Source organism: Enhydra lutris, unplaced genomic scaffold (genome assembly GCF_002288905.1).
Source record: "Enhydra lutris kenyoni isolate GAN:26980312 unplaced genomic scaffold, ASM228890v2 scaffoldscaffold81, whole genome shotgun sequence".
Lineage (NCBI taxonomy): Eukaryota > Metazoa > Chordata > Mammalia > Carnivora > Mustelidae > Enhydra > Enhydra lutris.
The window spans coordinates 2,205,500-2,225,767 of NW_019154165.1; the positions used below are offsets into that span (position 1 = coordinate 2,205,500).

The 20,268-nt window shown below is 42.4% G+C and overlaps 1 protein-coding gene across 1 annotated transcript in view; it reads right to left on the reverse strand.

Annotated features, from left to right (window-relative positions):
- Window positions 1-360: 360 nt before the first annotated feature.
- Window positions 361-20,268, reverse strand: part of LOC111161047 (diacylglycerol O-acyltransferase 2 like 6) — a 20,183-nt gene continuing 275 nt past the window's right edge. Inside the window, exons 2-7 of the mRNA XM_022524507.1 lie at window positions 5,320-5,430; window positions 4,731-4,801; window positions 4,167-4,371; window positions 3,333-3,507; window positions 945-1,156; window positions 361-515 (exon numbers count right to left, since the gene is read on the reverse strand). Of these exons, the coding sequence (XP_022380215.1) occupies window positions 361-515; window positions 945-1,156; window positions 3,333-3,507; window positions 4,167-4,371; window positions 4,731-4,801; window positions 5,320-5,430 (929 nt within the window). The remainder of the gene's footprint in view (window positions 516-944; window positions 1,157-3,332; window positions 3,508-4,166; window positions 4,372-4,730; window positions 4,802-5,319; window positions 5,431-20,268) is intronic.

Sequence of the window (20,268 nt, forward strand, 5' to 3'; positions counted from 1 at the left end):
CTGTTCTAAACAAGTCTTCTAAGCCTAAAGCTACATAGTATGGTGTCACTAAGGCTTGGGAGAAAGAAGCAGTGGTGTTCTTTGTCTTCTAATTCCTTTGATCAGAGAGCTGGTTGGAGTCATGGGGCAGAAAAGATCTGCGGATTCACAAGAGTCTGCTTTCTAAAGTTGGTTGTTCCCTACTCTTCCTCTGCCCCTCTGGTTCTTTCCACCAAGTGAGATCCATTAAGTACTTGCTGGCTTGTTTGGCCTTTCTCACGCCTGAGATCCTCCTCTCTGCCCAAATTCTTCCTCCTGGGTAGCCCTATCTGAATCCCTCAATGTTCTAGGAGTTTAGTAATGGGGGGGATCTAGTTCCTGTTATATGATTATCAGCTCCTGGGTCTCAGGAAGGCCATACTGAACTTTGTGCTGGTCAAACAGCTTGCGCAGGGCACTGATGTAGAGTGCATGGTACTTGTCCACAGTCGTCTCGTCTGGCCTCTTAATCTTGGGGATTGGCAGGGGTTCCCCGACTATGGGGAAGGAGAAGAAACAAGCATCAGAGCCTCCCCTCCCCAACTCAAGTTACCCATCCCTCAGAAGGAGCCACATACTGAAACTCAGTATCCGTGTCCCCTCCTCTTCCTTTGTTCTTTCCCTGTGCTCTAGCTCCATCTCATCCCATATTCTGCAAATATCTAATCTCATCCATGCTGAAGAGAATGATAACAAGCTCAGAAGAGTGATGGGAAGGAATGTTTGTGAATAAAGATGCTCTCATGGCAACTATTAAAAGGCCACAACTATTATCTGTTCAGTTGTTCTGCCCACCCTGCCCTCAGTCATACTCCTTGGAATTCCCACTGCCCATCCCAGCTGTTTGCTGGGCCTCGGGGACTTGATGGATGACCTGGGTGGGGGGAATCAACAACAAAGGTGGTCGTAGTTATTGGAAAGCTTACCAACAGTAGTAATGGGCCGATTGAAAGGAAGGAAGCCCCAGGATTCTTGAGTGAGGCCCCGGCCATGGAAGGTACAAAAATTTAGTCCCAGGATTTTTTTGAACGTGGCCTGGAAGGTTTTTTGGAAGAACCGTATCCATGTGCCTTCAGGGAAGATCTCTTGATTGTGAACCTCATTCTCTCCAAAGGAATAGGAAGGGACAAGGTACGCTCTGCAAAGAAAGGAGCAGAGTATTAACTCTCCGAGGGAGCTCCCCCCAGCAAAACCCTCTCCAAGGTATGAAACCTTCTAATCTCCCCATTATAGAACAAGAACCCAAGCACCCAAACATCTTCAGCTTTGTGTCTCACTCTTGCCATGCCCCACCCTTCCAACTGAACCCTTCACAGGGAACTGCTGCACCTTGTCCTCTGATAGGAAAAAAATAATCTTAGGCAATCTAACTGTTTTCATTGCTCCTAGCATCCAGAATGATCTTCCTAAACTGTGTATCTGGACATGTCATTCTTTTTAAAACTCTTCCAGATCCTCACTCTGTATTGTGCTGCTTACCATGGCTTTTGTGCTCTAGCTTTTGTGCTAGTTTCCCCTCTCCCCGCCCCTTTCTTGCAATCTGCTTAACCATACTAAGTGTGCCAAGCTGTTTCTTGTCTACGCTTCTTCATACATTCTGCTCCCTCTGCCGGAAATGCCTTCCTTCTGTTTTCACATGGCTAATTCTATTTTGCCCTTCAATGCTCAGCTCCAATTTCAATCTCTTGAAGAAACCTTTTTTTGACTGCCTCCAACTCCCTCCCCCACAATATGAATTAGGTACCCTTCAGCTTATCTTTCTCCACACTAACAATAGTCTAACTCAGTTATTACGGTTACCTCCTTACCTGTCTGACTCCCTAGTTGTCTGTCAAGCTGATCAAAGATGGGAAATTTGTCATTCATCTTTGGATCTCTAGGTCCTCGCATAGTGCTTGCTATGTTGTAGGTCCCCTGAATTCTTTCTCCCTTTTAGCCTGACTGGCAACTCCTACTAATATTTTAGCTCACAATTCAGATGTCACTCACTTATGAAACTTCTACCTTGAGAGTAAAAATGTTTCCATCAGTTGTTGTTCCCGTAGGACTTTGTACATAACTCTATTACAGCACATCATTCATTTGACAAATATTTATTGAGCTCTTTCTATGCACCAGCCCTGGTTTAAGCCCTAAGGACATGTCAGTGAACAAAATAGATAAAAAAAAAATCTCTTACAGTTTTTCTTGAGGGAGGACAGACAATAAACAATAATAACAAATAAACAAAAAACCAGATATATAAATAAGTAAAATCAATGATATATAAGAAGGTGATAAATGCAACAGGAAAAAATAGAGCAAGATGATCAGGGTAGACCTTATTGAGAAAAAACATTTGAGCAAATACCTGGAGGAAGTAAAGGAATGAGGTAAGCAGTTATTTGGAGGAATAGTGTTCCAGGAAGTGGGGACAGCTAGAGCAAAGAGCTTAAGGCAGGAGCCTGTGGCTTGTTTGAGGGCCAGCAAGAAGTCCACTGTAGCTCTACTAGAGTGAACGAGGAGGAGAGCAGTGGGTGATGAGGGGTAGCTAAGGACCAGATTATTTACGGCTTTGCAGGCCCCCATAAAGACTTTGGCTTTTGCCCAGATTGAAATGGGAGCCTTTGGAGCATTTGGAGTAGTGACATAATTTCACGTTTAATGGGATCATCTTAGCTACGGTTGAGAATAGATTCTAGGATGTGAAGGCAGGTAGAGCAGTTAGGAGACTGTAATAATCCAAGGGATATATGGTGCTAGTTTAAACTGTGGGGGCTTGTAGTTGAGAGGATAAGTGGTTGGCTTCTGGACATATTTTGTAATTACATGTGTGCACTTCTGTTGTTTCCATGGGACTGTCAGTTTCTTAAAGGCAAGGACTGGGTATTATTTATTTTTATATCCTCAATGCCTAGTACTATGCCTAACACACAGAGGTGTTCAATAACTGCTGAATGAATGCATTCTAGTTTTCAAACCAGATTATATGCTCTTTGGGGAAAATAATCATGTCTTATTTATTTTTGCAATCCCCACAGCCTCAAGCCCAGTGCCTTCCCTGCGCTGAGTATGTTTTCTGGGCCTCTCAGTTAGTGGGTTGATATACATTAAAGCTCTGTTTCCCCAGATCCCTAGCTAACTAGGCTAATGGGCAGAAGGTAAAGGTCTTTTCCTACTGTTCTTTCTCCAACTTCAATTAAAAGAAGTGGCTACAAATGTATCTGGAGCCCCAAATACAATTAAGACACAGTGTGAAGGAGCAGAAGGAAGAAACCAGAGTAAAAAGAGAGCCCTTTCTAACAGGTTTAGGGCACAAGAACCTGGGGACCCACCCTGTCTTCAGTGCCAACTTCACGAAACCTTTCCGTTCTTTAAGGTAGATGGTAGAGGCGCCTGGCTGGCACAAGAGGGCTTCAGCAGCTCCGCCCACCACAATAACCACAGCGTTGCCTGAGGCTTTCTGGGTCAGCAAATACTTCAAGGCCAAGCCACTCACTGGACACACACCTGTGAAACCAAAGAGTTAAGTGGCATAGCAAACTTCGTACCTGAGATTGGGGAAAGGGGTTCCTCTGGGCTCTTCATGCTGGAGACAGTTCTGTTTCCTGACTACTGTTGTTTCCACTCTTCTGTCTTTGACCTCCACTTCCTGGGTTTGCGCTATCCTGAGGTTGGTCTTTAGGGTCAGCTGCTTGCCTTGTGGAAGGGTCTGTGATATTACAACTGCACCTACATTGAGTTCCTCTGCCTGCTGCCTCTTAGATCAATAGTATCTACTCTCCCCAGTCTTACAGCTCTGGAAACTGTCCAGAGGTCTCTCTCTCTCAGGGGTGATCAGGACTAGCCACTAGCCACCACTGACCTTCTGCTTTCCACTTTGGCTTTGATCCTGGACTCCAGCCTTCTGCTTCTTTTTCTGAAAGGATTTCTGGCAACTCTCATAACTGCCTATAAATTATCTTACTGGCTGACTAAATCCTACCACCCATATCTTAGATAGAATATGCTGCGTGGCTGCATACTCTTGTTACTGGCCCAGTGTGTTCTGGACTCATTTTCTACTAAGTCTTCTCCCAGCAGGATGTGAGATGTGGACTGTCAGGGCTTATTGGGGTTGGAGCTCTGAGGTGGGTCAGAGAATGGAATGATTTCTTATACTCACTCACCCATTGACATCACATAGTCTCGCACAATTGGGATCCAGAAGATCCATTCCAAGGTTCCTACAGAAGGAGTGATGGCTGGGAAAATCCGAGCAAAACCAGTGGCCTCAGTAGCGAAGTTGATGAACACACCATAAGAGACAATGCCATGGGGGTGATTGGCAATGATATAGTTGTGTTTGGGAGAGAGGTTGTGAGTCTTCACCAGCTGTTAGAGGGAGATTAAGCCAGGGTGGCAGATAGGAAGAAGGAAGAGAGGACGTGTACAAGCAGGTATCCTGTGTTCCCCTTGGGGAACCCCAGATCCCTGTTCTTTGAGATATCTTCATTGTCATAGGATTGCCAGGGGTTATGATGCTCAGAGAGGCTGACCTGGGTTTGCCACTGTGAAGACAGGCTGTAATCCCTCCATCTCCCCACCTGCTCATCCATCTTGGATGTCTAACCTGCATTACGCTTCTGGGCCTTCACTTTCACTGTTGGTCACTAAAGCCTTTGAAAACATGGAGCTGAGAGGGGAGAGTCTGGGCAACAAGAACCAAGGGCACTAAAAAGAAGGGGAGTTACCTTTATTGGGAAATAATTTTGGAAGTACTTCCAGAGGGTCCAATTTCGTACCCAAGCTGAACGCCTACCACCTGTGGGTACAGAAGGGAAGGAAAGAGCAGGTGAGATACTGCCAATCCCTCAAACCTCTTCCAGAGGTGGAGGGTTCTTCTTACAGCCCTTGGGTCAGAGAAGAGGTCCTCTGTACACAATTCCATATTTCTAGATAGGTAATGTCTCTGAATCCAACCCCCAAGAAGATCTAGAAGGCCCCTGATCCCCTGTAGCCAGCCATGAAGGTGATAGAAAGATATTCCAAGTTTGGGAGCACCTGTCTTAAAACCTCTTAATCCTTCTTGGGAAAACTGGGAGAGATCTCTGTTCCTTGCTAAGCTTTGGTCTCCTCTCTCCTTCTCCTTCCCTCTACCTCTAATTGTTTCTTTCCATCTTTCCTGCCCTCTACCTTCCTACTTCTTTTCCTTTCCCTTTCCTTCTGTCCTCTTCCCACCCCTTCTCTCTCTGCCTCTCCCACTCTCTCCCTCCATTTCTCTCTCCCTGTGGTTCCATCCTCAGCACACACAGGGACCACCACTCTTCCTCTGTTTCTTACCTTGACTGTGGGTGTTCCAATCATAGGCGAGCCAGGCTAAGGCAAGCACAGACAAGATCCAATATTTAGTGAACACCAGAAAGTAGGGTATAAGCAAAATAGGAATCGCTCCTGAGGGGACACAAAGGTTCAGTTTCCTTCAGTTTCCTTCAAGTTTAATATAATTCTAACTCCCATCTCTGCTCTATACTGAAGGAGGAGATCAAGGCTGATGTGAGACCCTTCTCTCCCTTTTCCCTCACAACCCCTCCCAACTCTGCTATAGTCCAGGCCCACCTCGGAGTCCCTCGGCCTTATTCCCTTTGGTGGCTAAGATCTTAACTGAGGAAATGGCATTCTCAGAGCAGGCCCTCAGCTGGGGTCAAATGACAGCACTACTTGGCAAGAGGCTTGGCAAGAACAGCTCCTGGAAGCAGTGACTGACATCCCCATTCTGGAACTTCAGGAATTCTTTTCTAAAAGCTTGACCCTCCTTTGTTTGTGGAACTGCTAAGTCAGTGCATACCAGCAGAGAGGGCTGCCTGCAGTATTACAGGCTGCTTGATGCTGAGAAGAAAACACGTATTTAGAAAGTGCTTTACTAGGTTCAGTTTTGTCACATTCAAAAAGTCTCAAAAATCCAGAAGGGGGAATATTATCTCTGTTAGCAAAGGGCCATAGTAGGCTTTGAAATGTAAACTTGATACATCTCACAGCAGTGGGAATTAAATTCCATTTTAAAATCTGTATTCATGGGGTGCCTGGGTGGCTCAGTCATTGGGCGTCTGCCTTCGGCTCAGGTCATGATCCCAGGGTCCTGGGATTGAGCCCCGCATTGGGCTCTCTGCTCAGTGGGAAGCCTGCTTCTCCCTCTCCCACTCCTCCTGCTCGTGTTCCCTCTCTCACTGTGTCTCTCTCTGTCAAATGAATAAATACAATCTTAAAAAAAAAAAAAGAAAATCTGCATTCATGAGAAAAAGGGGCTAAATACACATATTGTGAAAGAAAAAAGACCCAGCTAAGGGAATGACTTCTTGGGCTGGGTAACCACATCATGGTAGATAAAATTTCCAGAGAAGGAAAAGAAACTCAAGAGTTACTTAGCAGTGGGTTTGTCTCTTGCATTTTGGACATAGAGGGAAACAACAGGAAAAAAGATGGAATGGGCCTTTCTTTAAAAGTCATGTGATGGAGTAAAAGAAACCTTAGTGATAGGCTGAATTCTCTCTGCAAGAGCTGGCTGAGATGGTTGTTATAATTACGCTAATTAAATAAGAAATAGTCGTGGGAGGAATTTCACAGGAAGCTTTCCATAGCGAAATGTCCTGCTGCCTCTGACCCTCCAAAAAGATGAGAGTAATGTGCCAGGTAAGCTTCAGAAGAAAACTCAGCAAGAATCATTATTAATTAAATGTAGCCTAAGTGTATCATTTCCTTTATGTCTTGCTTCAAATAAATTTTGTTTGTCTCCCCAGTATTTAGAACCATGCCTTGCACGCAGTAGGTGTTTAGCAAATATCTATAGACTGGCTGAAAAATAAATGTTTTCTCAATAATAGGTAAACTCAAATGATAAGTGTTTAAGCAGCATTTGTGTTGTTTAAATGTGATGCTATCTAAATCATAGATGGATTGTGTGCCTTATATCTGGTCTCTTTCTATTATTCACAAGTAATGGGAGTCTAACCAAGAGCTATACTTCCATAAACACTATCCCCCTTGTGGAATCTATTTGAACTGCAGGTATGGCACCTCAGGAGACCACAAATGTCCTTTGAAGACAAGCCCGCCAAACACAGCCTGTCTGAGAATCACTGGTGTCGCAGTGACAGAAGTGCGATTTAAAGAGATAAGAGAAACAGAGGCCAAACGTGGAAGAGCTAGAGCTCATTGAACAAGGAGTTCTGTGACACACAGAAAGCAAAGGTGTCTGAGGCAAGAATGATGAAGAACAACCATTTGCGTGGATGTATATATGATGCATTCTTAGATATAATGGCCTTGACACCAGGAGAGGCTTCCAAAATCTTATCTGTTTTCAAGCGAGAAGCCTTAGTGTAAATTATCAAGGAAGATGCTCACATAAGGCAGGCTCTAAATTTAGTTTGTACTGAAGATGGCCAAGCCATTCTAATAGATGTGTAGTGTGGTATCTCATCATAATTTTAATTTGCATTTCCCAAACATCTAATCATGCTTAACAGCTTTCCATGTGCTTCTCTGCCTTCTGTATATCCTCTTTGGTGAGGATATATTTATTTCACTTTGGTCCATTTTTCAATTGGGTCTTTTTGTTTTGTTTTTACTGGTGAATCTTAAGAAGTCTTTATACATTCTGGGTACAAGTTCTTTGCTGGATATGTGATTTGCAAACGTTTTCTCCCAGTCAATGTTTATTTTTTTATATTGTTCTCTTAACAGGGTCTTTCGTAGAGCAAAAGCTTTTAATTTTGATGAAGTCAAGTTTATCATTTTTTCCCTTTACAGATTGTACTTTTGATGTAAAAATCTAAGAACCTTTTACCTCACTTCAGGTCGTGAAGGTTCCCTTCTAAATTTTTTATTAGAAGTTTTACAGTTTGTGTTTCACATTTATGTCTGTGATCTATTTTGAGTTATTTTTTTACTAAGATTTGAGGTTTTGATCGAGATTCATATAGTACATATGGATATCCAGTTGTTCCAGCATCATTTGTTTAAAGGACTGCCCTTCCTCCATTGAATTACTTTTGCATCTTTCTCAAAGATCAATTGGCCATAGAGGGCTCAAGATGTGGTGTAGAAGGATCACCTTCTCCCATGAACATAACTCTACAGCTACACAAAGAACAATTCCTTCTGGAAAGGACCTTAAAGCTAGTTGAGCAGAGCCTCCAGGACAAAGGATAAAAAAGCCACCTTGATATACGTAGGAGAGGTGGAGACACAGTCTGTAAAGAAACCCCCACATTCGGGAGCAGTGACCCACAGTTGGGAGGGAGGTCTTATAATCTAGAGCTCATCCCTGAAGAGTGAAGTGTTTTTGCCTCCTTTCAGGCCTCCCAAACCTTGAGAACTGCACCAGAAAGATGAGACCCTGGAGTGTCTGGTCTTAAAAACCAAGGTTTACTTCAAGGAGAACCAATGGAAGTGCAAATGGAAAGTTCACTCTTAAAAGGGCTTGCACACAGACCTGCTTGCCCTGGGACCCAGCACAAAAGCAACAGTTTGAAAGGCGCCTGAACAGAATGTGGAAGAGACTCATGTTTTAATCTTAAAGCATCTGCTGGAGAAAAAGAAACCTGTTTAGATGCTCTCTAAGGATGGAGGCACCACTGGGTGTCATTTTTGAGTTCTCCTGCTTTGTTGGTGTTGGGACTAGCAGGTGACTTTTCACAACCTGCCTCTAGCCTGCTCGCTCCAGTGGAACTGTCCCCCACCACCTTCCATGCATTGCAGGTGCAGCCTACCCCACTGCAGTTGGGCTGGCCAAGTGTCCCACCCACATGAGCCACAGTCGTGGCCCACCAAGCCACGGCCAGCAAGCACATGCAGCCCATAGAAAGGACACTCCTTGAGCACCTGGCTGTCTTGGTCAGGAGAAATGCATTTCTGGGCCTCATGAGTCCAAACCAATTAGAGAGATAGTCTTTGGCACAGGGCACTGCACAAACAGCAGACTGAAACAAAACCCTAATCTTCATTGAAAAAGTTTTATTTTCTTGTCCCTAAGCTTCATACTGAGGGGCAGGCTTCAGGTTTGCCACACATCCAGGGGCTACAGAGGAACTCCCCCAGGGAATATGGACAGGAAGATGCCATGTTAGTGGCCTCCCTTGTCTTCCCCACAGCTGGCTGATACCACTCAGATGGGAGCTTGAAGTCTAAAGCCACAATTTTTGCAGCTGTTGACCAGAGGACACCTCCAGAGCTTCTTGTCTGGATATCAGTAGGGTTTATATTGTAGACTCACAAGACTGTCTATATTTGCCTACCTTAAAAACTGTTGCCTGCGGATCTGGCTTGTAATTAACCTGAAGCTAAACTGTCCGAGGTCTCTCTCTTTGGGACACTGACAAGTGTTGGCCTTCCCTCAACAACTGGAACCTATCAAGAAAAAATCAAGGTAGTTAAACAATTAAAAGGTCTGAGGAATAATCAAAAGATAAAGGATTAATTAATTTAATTAATCTCCCACAAAAGGCCACTTTTTCAAGACTGGGAGAGATAGCTGTTATACAGAAACAATCATGGAGGGCGAAGCAAAATGAAGACAGAGGAATATGTTCCAAGTGAAAGACTCACTTTCCTCAGGGGAAAAAACCTTAAAACTAAAAACCCTTAAAAATGGAGATAATCGGGGTACTGGTGGCTCAGTGGGTTAAGTCTCTGCCTTGGGCTCAGGTCATGATCTCAGGGTCCTGGGATCGAGCCCTGTATCGGGCTCTCTGCTCGGCAGGGAGCCTGTTTCTCCCTCCCCCTCTGCCTGCCTGTCTGCCTACTTGTGATCTCTCTCTCTGTCAAATAAATAAATAAAATCTTTTAAAAAATTTTAAAAATGGAGATAATCTACCTGATAAAGAATTCAAAGTAAAGGCCATAAAGATGCTCATTGAACTTGAGAAGAATGAACAAACACAGCGAGAGTTTCAACAATTAGATAGAAAACATAGTAAAGTACCAAACGGAAGTCATGGAGCTGAAGAAAACAATAACTGAACTGGAAAATACAGTAGAGGTGTTTAACAGCAGACTAGGTAAAGCAGAGTAAAGGATCAGTCAATTTCACAGGGCAGAAAAACTAACACCAAGCATTAAAAAGAAAAAAAATTGAAAACAAGTAAAGGTAGCTTAAGGGATTTATGGAACAATATCAAGCAGACTAACATTTTCATTATATGGGCCCCAAAAGGAAAAGAGAGAGAGAAAGAGGAAGAAAACTTATTTGAGAAAATAATGGCTAAAGAATTCCATAACCTATGGAGGGAAATAGACACTCAGCTCCAAGAAGCAAAGAGTTCCAAATAAGATGAATCCAAAGAAATCTATACCAACACACATTATAATAAAAATGCCAAAAGTTAAAGATAAAGAGAGAATATTAAAAGCAGAGAGAAGAGCCAAAGTAATCTTGAAAAGAAGAAAAAGGCAGGAGATATTACAACCCCAGTTTCCAAGGTACTACAAAGCTGTAGTGATCAAAACAGTATGGTACTGGCACAAAAACAGACACGTAGATCAATGTAATAGGATAGAGAGCCCAGAAATAAATCCATGCTTATATGGTCAGTTAATCTATGACAGAGGAGGCAAGAATATACAAGAAGGAAGAGTCTCATCAACAAATGGTATTGGGAAAACCGGACAGCTATATGCAAAAGAAAGAAACTGGAGCACTTTCTTACACCACACACAAAAATAAACTCAAATAGATCAAAGACCTAAATGTGAGACATGACCATTGGAGTCCTAGAAGAGAGCACAGGCAGTAATATCTCTGACATGAGTCATAGCAACATTTTTCTAGATAAGTCTCCTAAGGCCAGGGAAACAAAAGCAAAAATAAACTATTGGGACTACGTCATAATAAAGTCCTTTGCATAGCAAAGTTAACAATCAGTAAAACATAAAGACAACCTGAGTGAGAGAAGAGATTAGCAAATGACATATATGATAAGAAGTTACTATCCAAAATATAAAAAGAACTTACATAACTCAACACCAAAAAATAATCCAAATAAAAAATGGGTGGAGGACATATGAATGGACATTCTTCCAAAGAAAATATGCAGATGGCTAACACACACAGGAAAAGATGTTCAACATCACTGATCATCAGGGAAATGCAAATTGAAATCACAATGAGATACCACCCTATACCTGTCAGGATGGCTAGAATCAAAATGGCAAGAAATAACTAGTGCTGGTGAAGATGTGGAGAAAAAAGAACTTTTGTGCACTGTTGGTGGTAATGCAAATTGGTGCAGCCACTGTGGAAACAGTATGAAGTTTCCTTAGAAAATTAAAAATACAATTACCATATGATCCAGTAATTCCTCTATTGGGTATTTACTCAAAGGAAGTGAGAAACACTAATTGGAAAAGATATATACACCTCTATGTTTACTGCAGCATTACTTATAAGGCAAGATATAGATGCAACCCAAGGGTCCATCCATACATGATTGGATAAAGAAGCTGTTATATGTATATGTGTATGTGTGTATCTATATGTGATCTTGCCATCTGTAACATGGCTGGACCTGGAAGGTATCATGCTAAGTGAAATGAATCAGTCAGAGAAGGACAAATACCGTATGATTTCATTCATATGTGGAATTTAAGAAACAAAACAAATGAACAAAGAAAAAGATACTAACAAAATGATACTCTTAAATACCGACAAACTGGTGGTCGCCAGAGGGGAGATGAGTGAGGGAGTAGGGTGAAATACATAAAAAGGATCAAGAGTACATTTATGTTGATGAAAAGTGAATAACCTCTAGAATTATTGAATCATTATATTGTACACCTGAAACTAATGTAACACTGAATGTTAATTATTCTTCAGTGAAAAAAGAAAACAAGCAATAAACAAAAGCAAAGTTTTCAACCAAGAAAACTCTACCTGGCAAGGTTATCATTCAGAATTGAAGGAGTGGTGGAGGGTGGTTTACCCGAGCAAAAGTAAAGGATTTGATCACTACTAAACTGGCCTTACAAAAAAATGTTAAAGGGACTTCTTTAAGCTGAAAAGAAAAGGCACTAACTAGTAAGATGAAAACATGCAGAAGTAAAAATCTACCAGTAAGTGCAAATATATAGTAAAGGTAGTGGATTAACCACTTAAAAAGCTAATATGAAGTTAAAAGACTTTTTTCGGTTAAGAGCAAATATAGGATAAGTACTGCAGCTGCTCAGAGCACTGTGGGGAGTATTTCTTAGAGTACTGCAGGAGAGCACAGCCCAGGGATGGAGCTTGGAACAACCGGTGCTTGACTTGAGAAGCATACAGGTGTACTAGGCAAATGTATTCTGCCATGATGATCAATGTCTTTGTTGCCTTTTTTTTTTTTTTTTTTTGAAAAAGAATAGATCCATCCTGCCTAACCTTGAGTTTTTGGAGCACCACAGTTGTCCTGGGAATTAATTGCATCTCACAGGTCATCTGACTTCCCATTTTTAAAATGTGGGTTCAGACCCTGCTGAGCACTACAGGTAGATAGGATTCTGAAGTCCACTAGTGGAGAATGTCACGTCAAGAGACTTACTACCATGACGTCTGATTGATAGGCAGAGTGGGGAGCTCCAAAATGTGGCCTGATTGTGACAGGCCAGTAAGGACAGCCCTGAAGTGATCTCAAGGTCCCCTGAGATCTGTCAGCCGCTCTATTCTGAAATGCCCCTTTGAGTAGCACATGTTGTCTGCAGTTCTTGACGATTGAAATTTATTAAGAATAGGGGCAAGGCTCAGTCGGTTAAGTATCTGCCTTTGGCTCAGGTCATGATCTCAAGGTCCCAGAATCAAGCCCCAGATCAGGCTCCCTGCTCAGGCTCACATGCTACAGGTTGAGGAAAATGGTATCATATTTTGATGTGTGTGTGGACAACAATGTGGAAGCTAAAACTGGTGTATTTTATGTAAAATGTTTCTATTCTTTGATTTTTAAAAAGACTATTTACTTAGAGTGTAAGTTGGCGTAGGGGCAGAAGGAGAGGGAGACTCTCAAGCAGACTCCATTCTGAGCACAGAGCCTGACATGGGGCTCAATCTCACCACCCTGAGATCATGACCTGAGCTGAAATCAAAAGTCAGACATTGAACGGACTGAGCCACCCAGGCGCCCCCTTGAATTTCTATTTTCAGTCACTTTCTGCTAGTATATAGAACTGTGGTTGATTTTTATGTGTGATCTTGTATCCCGTAACTTGGCTAACCTCCCTTGCTAGTTCTTGGGTGTGTGTGTGTGTCTGTTTAATAGATTCCTTGGGATTTTCTACAGACAATCATCTCATCTGTTAAATTAGGGTAGTTTTTTTTTCTTATGTTTCAATTTGTATGCTTTTCTTTTTTCCTTCTTCTTGTCTTACTGCACTTGCTATGACTTTTAGTATGATGTTGAGTACATATGGTGAGAGTGGACATCCTTTCTTTGCTGCCAATCTTGGGGACAAAGCTTTCAGTCTTTCATTAAATATGATGTTAGCTACATTTGTTTTTTTTTTTTTTATAGATGCTCTTTATCAGGTTGAGGAAGTTTCCTTCTATTCCTAGTTTGCTGAGAGGTTTTATCATGACTGAAATGGAATTTTGTCAAATGCTTTGTCTACATCAATTGATATGATCATGTGTTTTCTCTTCCTTTGTTAATATGGTAGTTTACATTGATTTTCAAATATTTGCACTTGCATTGCTGGGATAAAGCCCATTTGGCTGTGGTATATTATGCTTTGTATTGCTGGATTCAATTTGCTAGTATTTTATTGAGGATTTTTGCATTTATATTTATGAGGAATATTGGACTATAGTTTTCTTTCTTGTACTGTCTTTGTCTAGGTTTGTTATCAAGGTCTGGCCTCATAAATGAGTTGGCAAGTGTTCCTTCCTCTTTTATTTTCTGAGAAAGGTTGTGTAGAATCTGTGATATATCTTCTTTAAAATGTTTGGTAGAATTTGCTGTTGAAACCATCTGGGCCTGCAGTTTTCTGTTTTGGAAGGTTTCTTATTTTCCAAAATTAGAAATTTAACTTAATTAGTAGTTATGGGTTCTCTCTTTCATCTTGTGTGAGTTTTGGTTGTTTGTGGTTTTGGAGGAAGTCTCCAAATATCATTGTTAGTTTGTCTATTTTTCTTTTCAGTTCTGCTCGCTTTTGCTTCATATAGATACTGAAGCTCTGTTGTTGGGTGCATCTACTTTTGGACAGTTATATCTTCTTGGTAAATTGACCCTTATGACCCTGACCCTGACTTAAAAAATAAATTTAAACTTGTATAACCTCCAATTACTTTTGTTTACTAGCTTAAGTTAAAGGTGGTACCAGTATGAATCTAAGTGGGTCCTTTCTTCAAGTTATCTTTGATGCATCGTACCTGCTCACTTTCCTCATACAGTAATAGCCAATATTTACTGTACACTCATTGTTTTACATGCATAGTTTATTTAATCTTCACAAATACTCCATTATGACAGCAACTAATCTCATTTCATACATGAGGAGCCCAGGTTTAGAGAGGTTAAATAACTACCTGAGGCCACAAAGCTAGCGTGTGGGTGAGCCAGGGTTGAAGTCAAGACCGTTTTACTCCAGAGACTGCACCCTTAACCTCTAAGCTCTAATTATTTTCTCCTTTAGTCAGTTACCAACTCCTGGCAGTTCTACCTTCTAAATGCCTTTCAAATGGTTCTATTACCCCGCTTCATGTTACTACCCAGTCCAAGCCACCATTATCTCTTTCCTAGATGACCTTTAATGTCTTCTAAATCTTTTTAAAAAAAGATTTTACTTATTTGAGACAGAGAGAGAGAGAGAGCACATGAGTGGGGGGTTTGGGCCCAGAGGGAAAAGCAGACTCCCCACTGAGCAGGAAGCCTGATGCAGACCTCTATCCCAGGACCCCCAGATCATGACCTGAGCTGAAGGCAGACGCTTGACCAACTGAGCCACCTAGGTGCCACTGGCCATTTATTTCTTCTCTAGGCATTTACTCTAAAAAAATAATTGGACAAGTGCGGAAGGTGTGTGTGTGTGTGTGTGTGTGTGTGTGTGATGCTAAATGCAAATCTGACTCTGTCTCTGTACAGCATTTAACCAGGAACATGACTGGGTCGTTAAGGAGGCATTTCTGTAGCTTTGAAATTACTTATTGGGTCTAAATTGACTGTAAACATAAGAATGTGTGGGAGTAAATGGTAATTTAATAATTCAGCATCAAATGTGGCTTCTGATGACTCTTAAGGTGAAGGTTCTTAAGGTCTTGTAATCTTGATTTTGAAGGCCCTCTGTGGTGAAGCCGCTGGCCACCTCCCTTATTTTAGGCATTCCACCATACTGTTCTGTCTCTCCTCCAACTCATTCTGTTCTTCCTGCCCAGCACAGGGAGAGTGTGGGCTTCTGTGCATGCCATCCCCTTTCACCTGAAAGAATCTTCCTCAGCTCTTTCCTGGATAGTTCCTATTCATCTTTTAGCCTTCAAAATAAATGGCCTTGTTGCAATATTTTGGAGCTCTCTTAGACTTCCTTCCCTTTCTAAAAAATCTCTCTTCCGGGGCGCCTGGGTGGCTCAGTGGGTTAAGCCGCTGCCTTCGGCTCAGGTCGTGATCTCGGGGTCCTGGGATAGAGTCCCACATCGGGCTCTCTGCTGGGCAGGAAGCCTGCTTCCCTCTCTCTCTCTGCCTGCCTCTCCGTCTACTTGTGATCTCTTTCTGTCAAATAAATAAATAACATCTTTAAAAAAAGAATCTCTCTCCCATTCATTCTCCTGCTTCTATCTCCATTGCCACTGCTATGGTTGAAGGCTCGATCTCCTCTGGTCTGGAGTACAGTCTTTAGTCTGCTCTTTTTGCCTGCTGGTGTCTTCCCTTCTGGTCCATTTCCCGTGCTACTGCCAGATTTTTTCTTTTTTTAAAAAGCACAGTCATAATGTTGTTTACTTCAGAAACAGTGGAATACGTTGGAGAGGATGGAGAGTAGAAGATAGAGGGCCAGGAAAGAAGATATAGCAACAGTTTAGGTAGATGGTGATACAAGCCCAGAAAAGACAAGACAGATGGAGAGCCATTCTCTAATGGAAGTTGGCCCTCCACGGGGGTGGGGGGGTGGGGACCGGAAGGGGTCTGTCAGGGCCATTGCCCAATTCTAGCTCATGAGTCTTACTATTTCACATCACTCCCAAACTGTCTTTCCATTCCTCTCTTCTCACGTTTCCCCTCCTTCTTGTCCCTCTGCATTTTTTCCTCCTCTTTCCCCCTATTTTGTCTCCCATTACTTTCAGTGATGCTCAGTAATCAGCCATGATTCTGAACATCATTTGGGAAGGAGAGGCACTGAGGAAAGCTCTGAGAGAGAGGAATGAAGGAAGTGGGTGAGAAAGAGAAGAACGGAGGAAATTAAGAAGGGAGGGAGAAAAGGGAGAGAGGGTAGGAAGGGAGGGAGGGAGGGACACTTTTTTCTGTATGGAGCAATTACTGAAGACCAAGCTGAGAGGATGGGGATACTGAGCCTTAGAGTGGGTCACAGAACTCGTTGGAAGTCACAAAGTGAACTGCAGTCCAAGTTACACAAATTCCAGAATCCACATCCTGTTCACCATGTTTCACTGATTCTCTTTTCTACCTTCCCAATCCCCTCAAGTTGGTGTGATATTTTTTCCCTTGAAACCCTAATATCACTTCACTGTGACTCCTTCTTTCACTTACTAGTCTGTCTTCTATCATAGTGACTTGTATGTGTGTCCAGTATGATGTGTAAACTGTGTACAATGGTGGACTTAATGATTGTTTTATCTTTGTTCCTAGATAGTAAGGAGTTGGTACTTGACTCATTGTAGTCTTGACAAGGACAGTTGCTGTCTTATAATCAGTATTTGCTCTGTAACTATTGAACAGATGTGAATATCTTAATATCTTTAATATCTCACGCTGTTAAATGCTACAGCTACCTCGGTAAACTCCAAGACCCGGGATTCATGTTGTAACTTGTAGCATAATTGCTAAAATAATAGAAACAGGATGTATAACATCTAAACCAGTAGAGGAAGATAAATGGAATGATAAATGGAATCGATTTAAAAGAAGTTGAGACAAATGGCCAACAAGCCAATAAGCATACAAAAAGATGCTCAACACTACTAATCATTAGGAAAATGCAAATCAAAATCACAGTGAGATGGCATCACATTCAAAAAACAGAAAATAAAGAAGTGTTGGAGAGAATGTGGAGAAATTTGATCCCTTGCACACTATCGGTGGGAATGTAAAACAGTGCAGCTGCTATGGAAAACAGTATAGCAGTTCCTCAAAAAAATGTAAAATATGGGTGCCTGGGTGGCTTACTCATTAAACATCTGCCTTTGGCTCAGATCATGATCCAGAGGTTCTGGGATCGAGCCCCGCATTTGGCTCCCTGCTCTGAGGGAGGCCTGCTTCTCCCTCTCCCACTCCACCTGCTTGTGTTCTCTTTCTCTCTGTCAAATAAATAAATAAAATCTTTAAAAAAAGTAAAATGGAACATCGATATGATCCAACAATTGCACTTCTGGGAATATATCCAACAGAATTGAAAACAGGATCTCAAAGATACATTTGAACACCCATGTTTATAGAACCATTACTTAACAATAGTCACACAATGGAATGTTATTCAGCCTTAACAAGGAAGGAAATCCTGTCACATGATATAACACAGGTGGAACTTGAAGACATGGTAAGTGAAACAAGCCAGTCTCAGAAGGACAAAGAGTTCATAATTCCACTTACATGAAGTGCCCACTCACCCATTTGAGTGCGACTCAAATTCAGAGATGGAAAGTAGAGTGGTGGTTGCCAGGGGCTGGGGAAGGGCAAACGGTGAGTTCTTGTTTACTGGGTACAGAGTTTCAGTTTTACAAGATGAAAAGAGGTCTGGAGGTGGATGGAGGTTGGCGATGGTTGCACAACACTGAATATATTTAATGCTGCTAAAATGGACACTTAGGGGGGCCTGGGTGGCTCAGAGGGTTAAGCCTCTGCGTTCAGCTCAGGGCATGGTCTCAGGGTTCTGGCATCAGGCTCTCTGCTCAGCAGGGAGACTGCTTCCCCCTCTCTCTCTGCCTGCCTCTCTGCCTACTTGTGATCTCTCTCTGTGTGTCAAATAAATAAATAAAGTCTTTAAAAAAATAAAATGGACACTTAAAAAAATAGTTAAAACGGTTGATTGGATGTCATGTGTATTTCACTGCAATTTTTAAAAACTTTTGAAAATGCAGGAGAAACAAAACATTTACATCTGTTATGAGTTTTTTCCCCTGAAGACGCGTAGGTGCCATCATTGGTCACTAACATTCCCACTCCACACCTCCAGCTCTTCCAGGATGACTGGAGGCTAGGAAGATGGGGGTGGGCATTATTAGGAGGCTAACATTCTAATGTTAGAAGCTAATATTAGGAGGCTCACATGGGATCTTACATATTCAGTGTTGGATATGCCCTTTATCCTCATCCCTGTCTAGAGACAGTGTTCTTTGAGATGGGGAGAGGAAGAGAGAAAAAAAATATTTCAAAACAAATCATTTTGTGGTCGAAAAATGGAAACATTTTATTGAAGCGAGCTCCCCAGAAGAGCCAGACCGGCGTGGGCACTTGTGTTTGAATGCCACACAAAGTCTCTCTGGGGTGGGATAGACCCTACCCCTAAAGGGATCAGCTTACACAGTTCTTCCTCTCTGGACCTCTTTCCTCTGCTCTCTAATCCCCATCTCTGCCTGTTCTTTCTGAGATCCAGACTTGAAATGGTGGCTGTCACCACGATGCCAAGCGTTTTAGGGCATTCCAGCGGCCCTCACTTCCTTAACTGGGGGCTTGAACTTGTCAAAGGGGTCTGTTGCAAGAAGTTAAGATAAATGCAAAGGGAGACAAAGAGAAAATATGAAAGACCAAGAAGGAAGTTTACAGAAATACCGCTTTTTTTTTCTTAATACATCTAGAGGTGGGCCATTGACGGACTAAGAGCTCAGCATGATTTGGTTAAAATGAGGCTCAATAAATCATCATATTTTGGGGGTCATGGACCCCGTTGGCAGTCTGGGGAAGCCCAGGAACCCCTTCTCCGAATAATACCTTAAATGCCCAAAATAAAATACACAGACTTACAAAGGAAATGCATCATATTATGATGCAATTCTCAAAACATTATAAAAAACGTGATCTAGTAACCTGGGCTTCTTGGTTCATGCATTAAATAACCAGACCTAATGGTGGTTCCAATAACTACTGGAATTTTGAGGTAGTCATGAACATAAAAGAAATTTCAAGATCCTTGCAGCAACTGGCATGTGATAAGCAAACCTGTGATGTCTATCACTGAAAAATTCACTGGTACTGATGATGTTTTTGTGTTTTGTTGCCTACGTTCATTATTTCAGCTTGAGGTCAGTGAAAATAAAGGTAATTTTTTTCTATCCAAATTCAAAATCGCCCCCTCCCTCCCAACCTCAGGTTCTAGGTCTATAGGCCTTTGGTTAAGACCATCTGCTCTAAGGGATCGGATAGCCTCCCATAGTTTGGCACTGGCTGCCTTCAGAATGACATTTTTCCCCATCCAGTGTCCAAGCTTGGTCCTTGTAACTGACTGCCCACGAGGTCCTAGTTTCTGGCTGGGAAAAGCTGAGAGCTCTCAACCCATTTGCCAGGCACTGTTAATTGCCATGCCTTGAGTCCACGGCACAACAGGCGCTTTATTAAAATTTTGTCGTATGAGTCGCTCAGGCAGCTCCGAGACTTTCCAGAATTCTGTCACCATAGTTTTATACTGGAAAGTCACCTCCTCCCTACCTAGTAACAACAGCTCTGCAAGCCGCCACCACCTCTGCTCCCGTCCCCGAATATGACTCTTTCCAGCTAGTTCAGAGGGGGTGGGCAGGGGGCTGGGTTAAATGGGGGATGGGTATTATGAAGGGCACTGGCTGGGGTGAGCACTGGGTGTCGTACGTAAGTGACGGATCACTCAATTCTACTCCTGAAACTGATATTACACTATGAGCTACCTCGCTGGAATTTAAATAAAGACTTGAAATTTTAAAAAAGAGGGGGCAGTCCCAAGAAGGCCGCTGTGATCTTTAAACGAGAACAACAGTAGCCTCACTCATGGCCTTCTTGCCCCTCTGTTGGAAAGAGAAATTTCATGAACTTAGCAGGAGAGCTCTCTCTGGGTGGGGAGGCGCAGTCTTTCCCAGAGGGCGGGGACCAACCAAACAATCTCTTTGGAACCTTCCTTATTACCGGGGGTGGGGGGGGG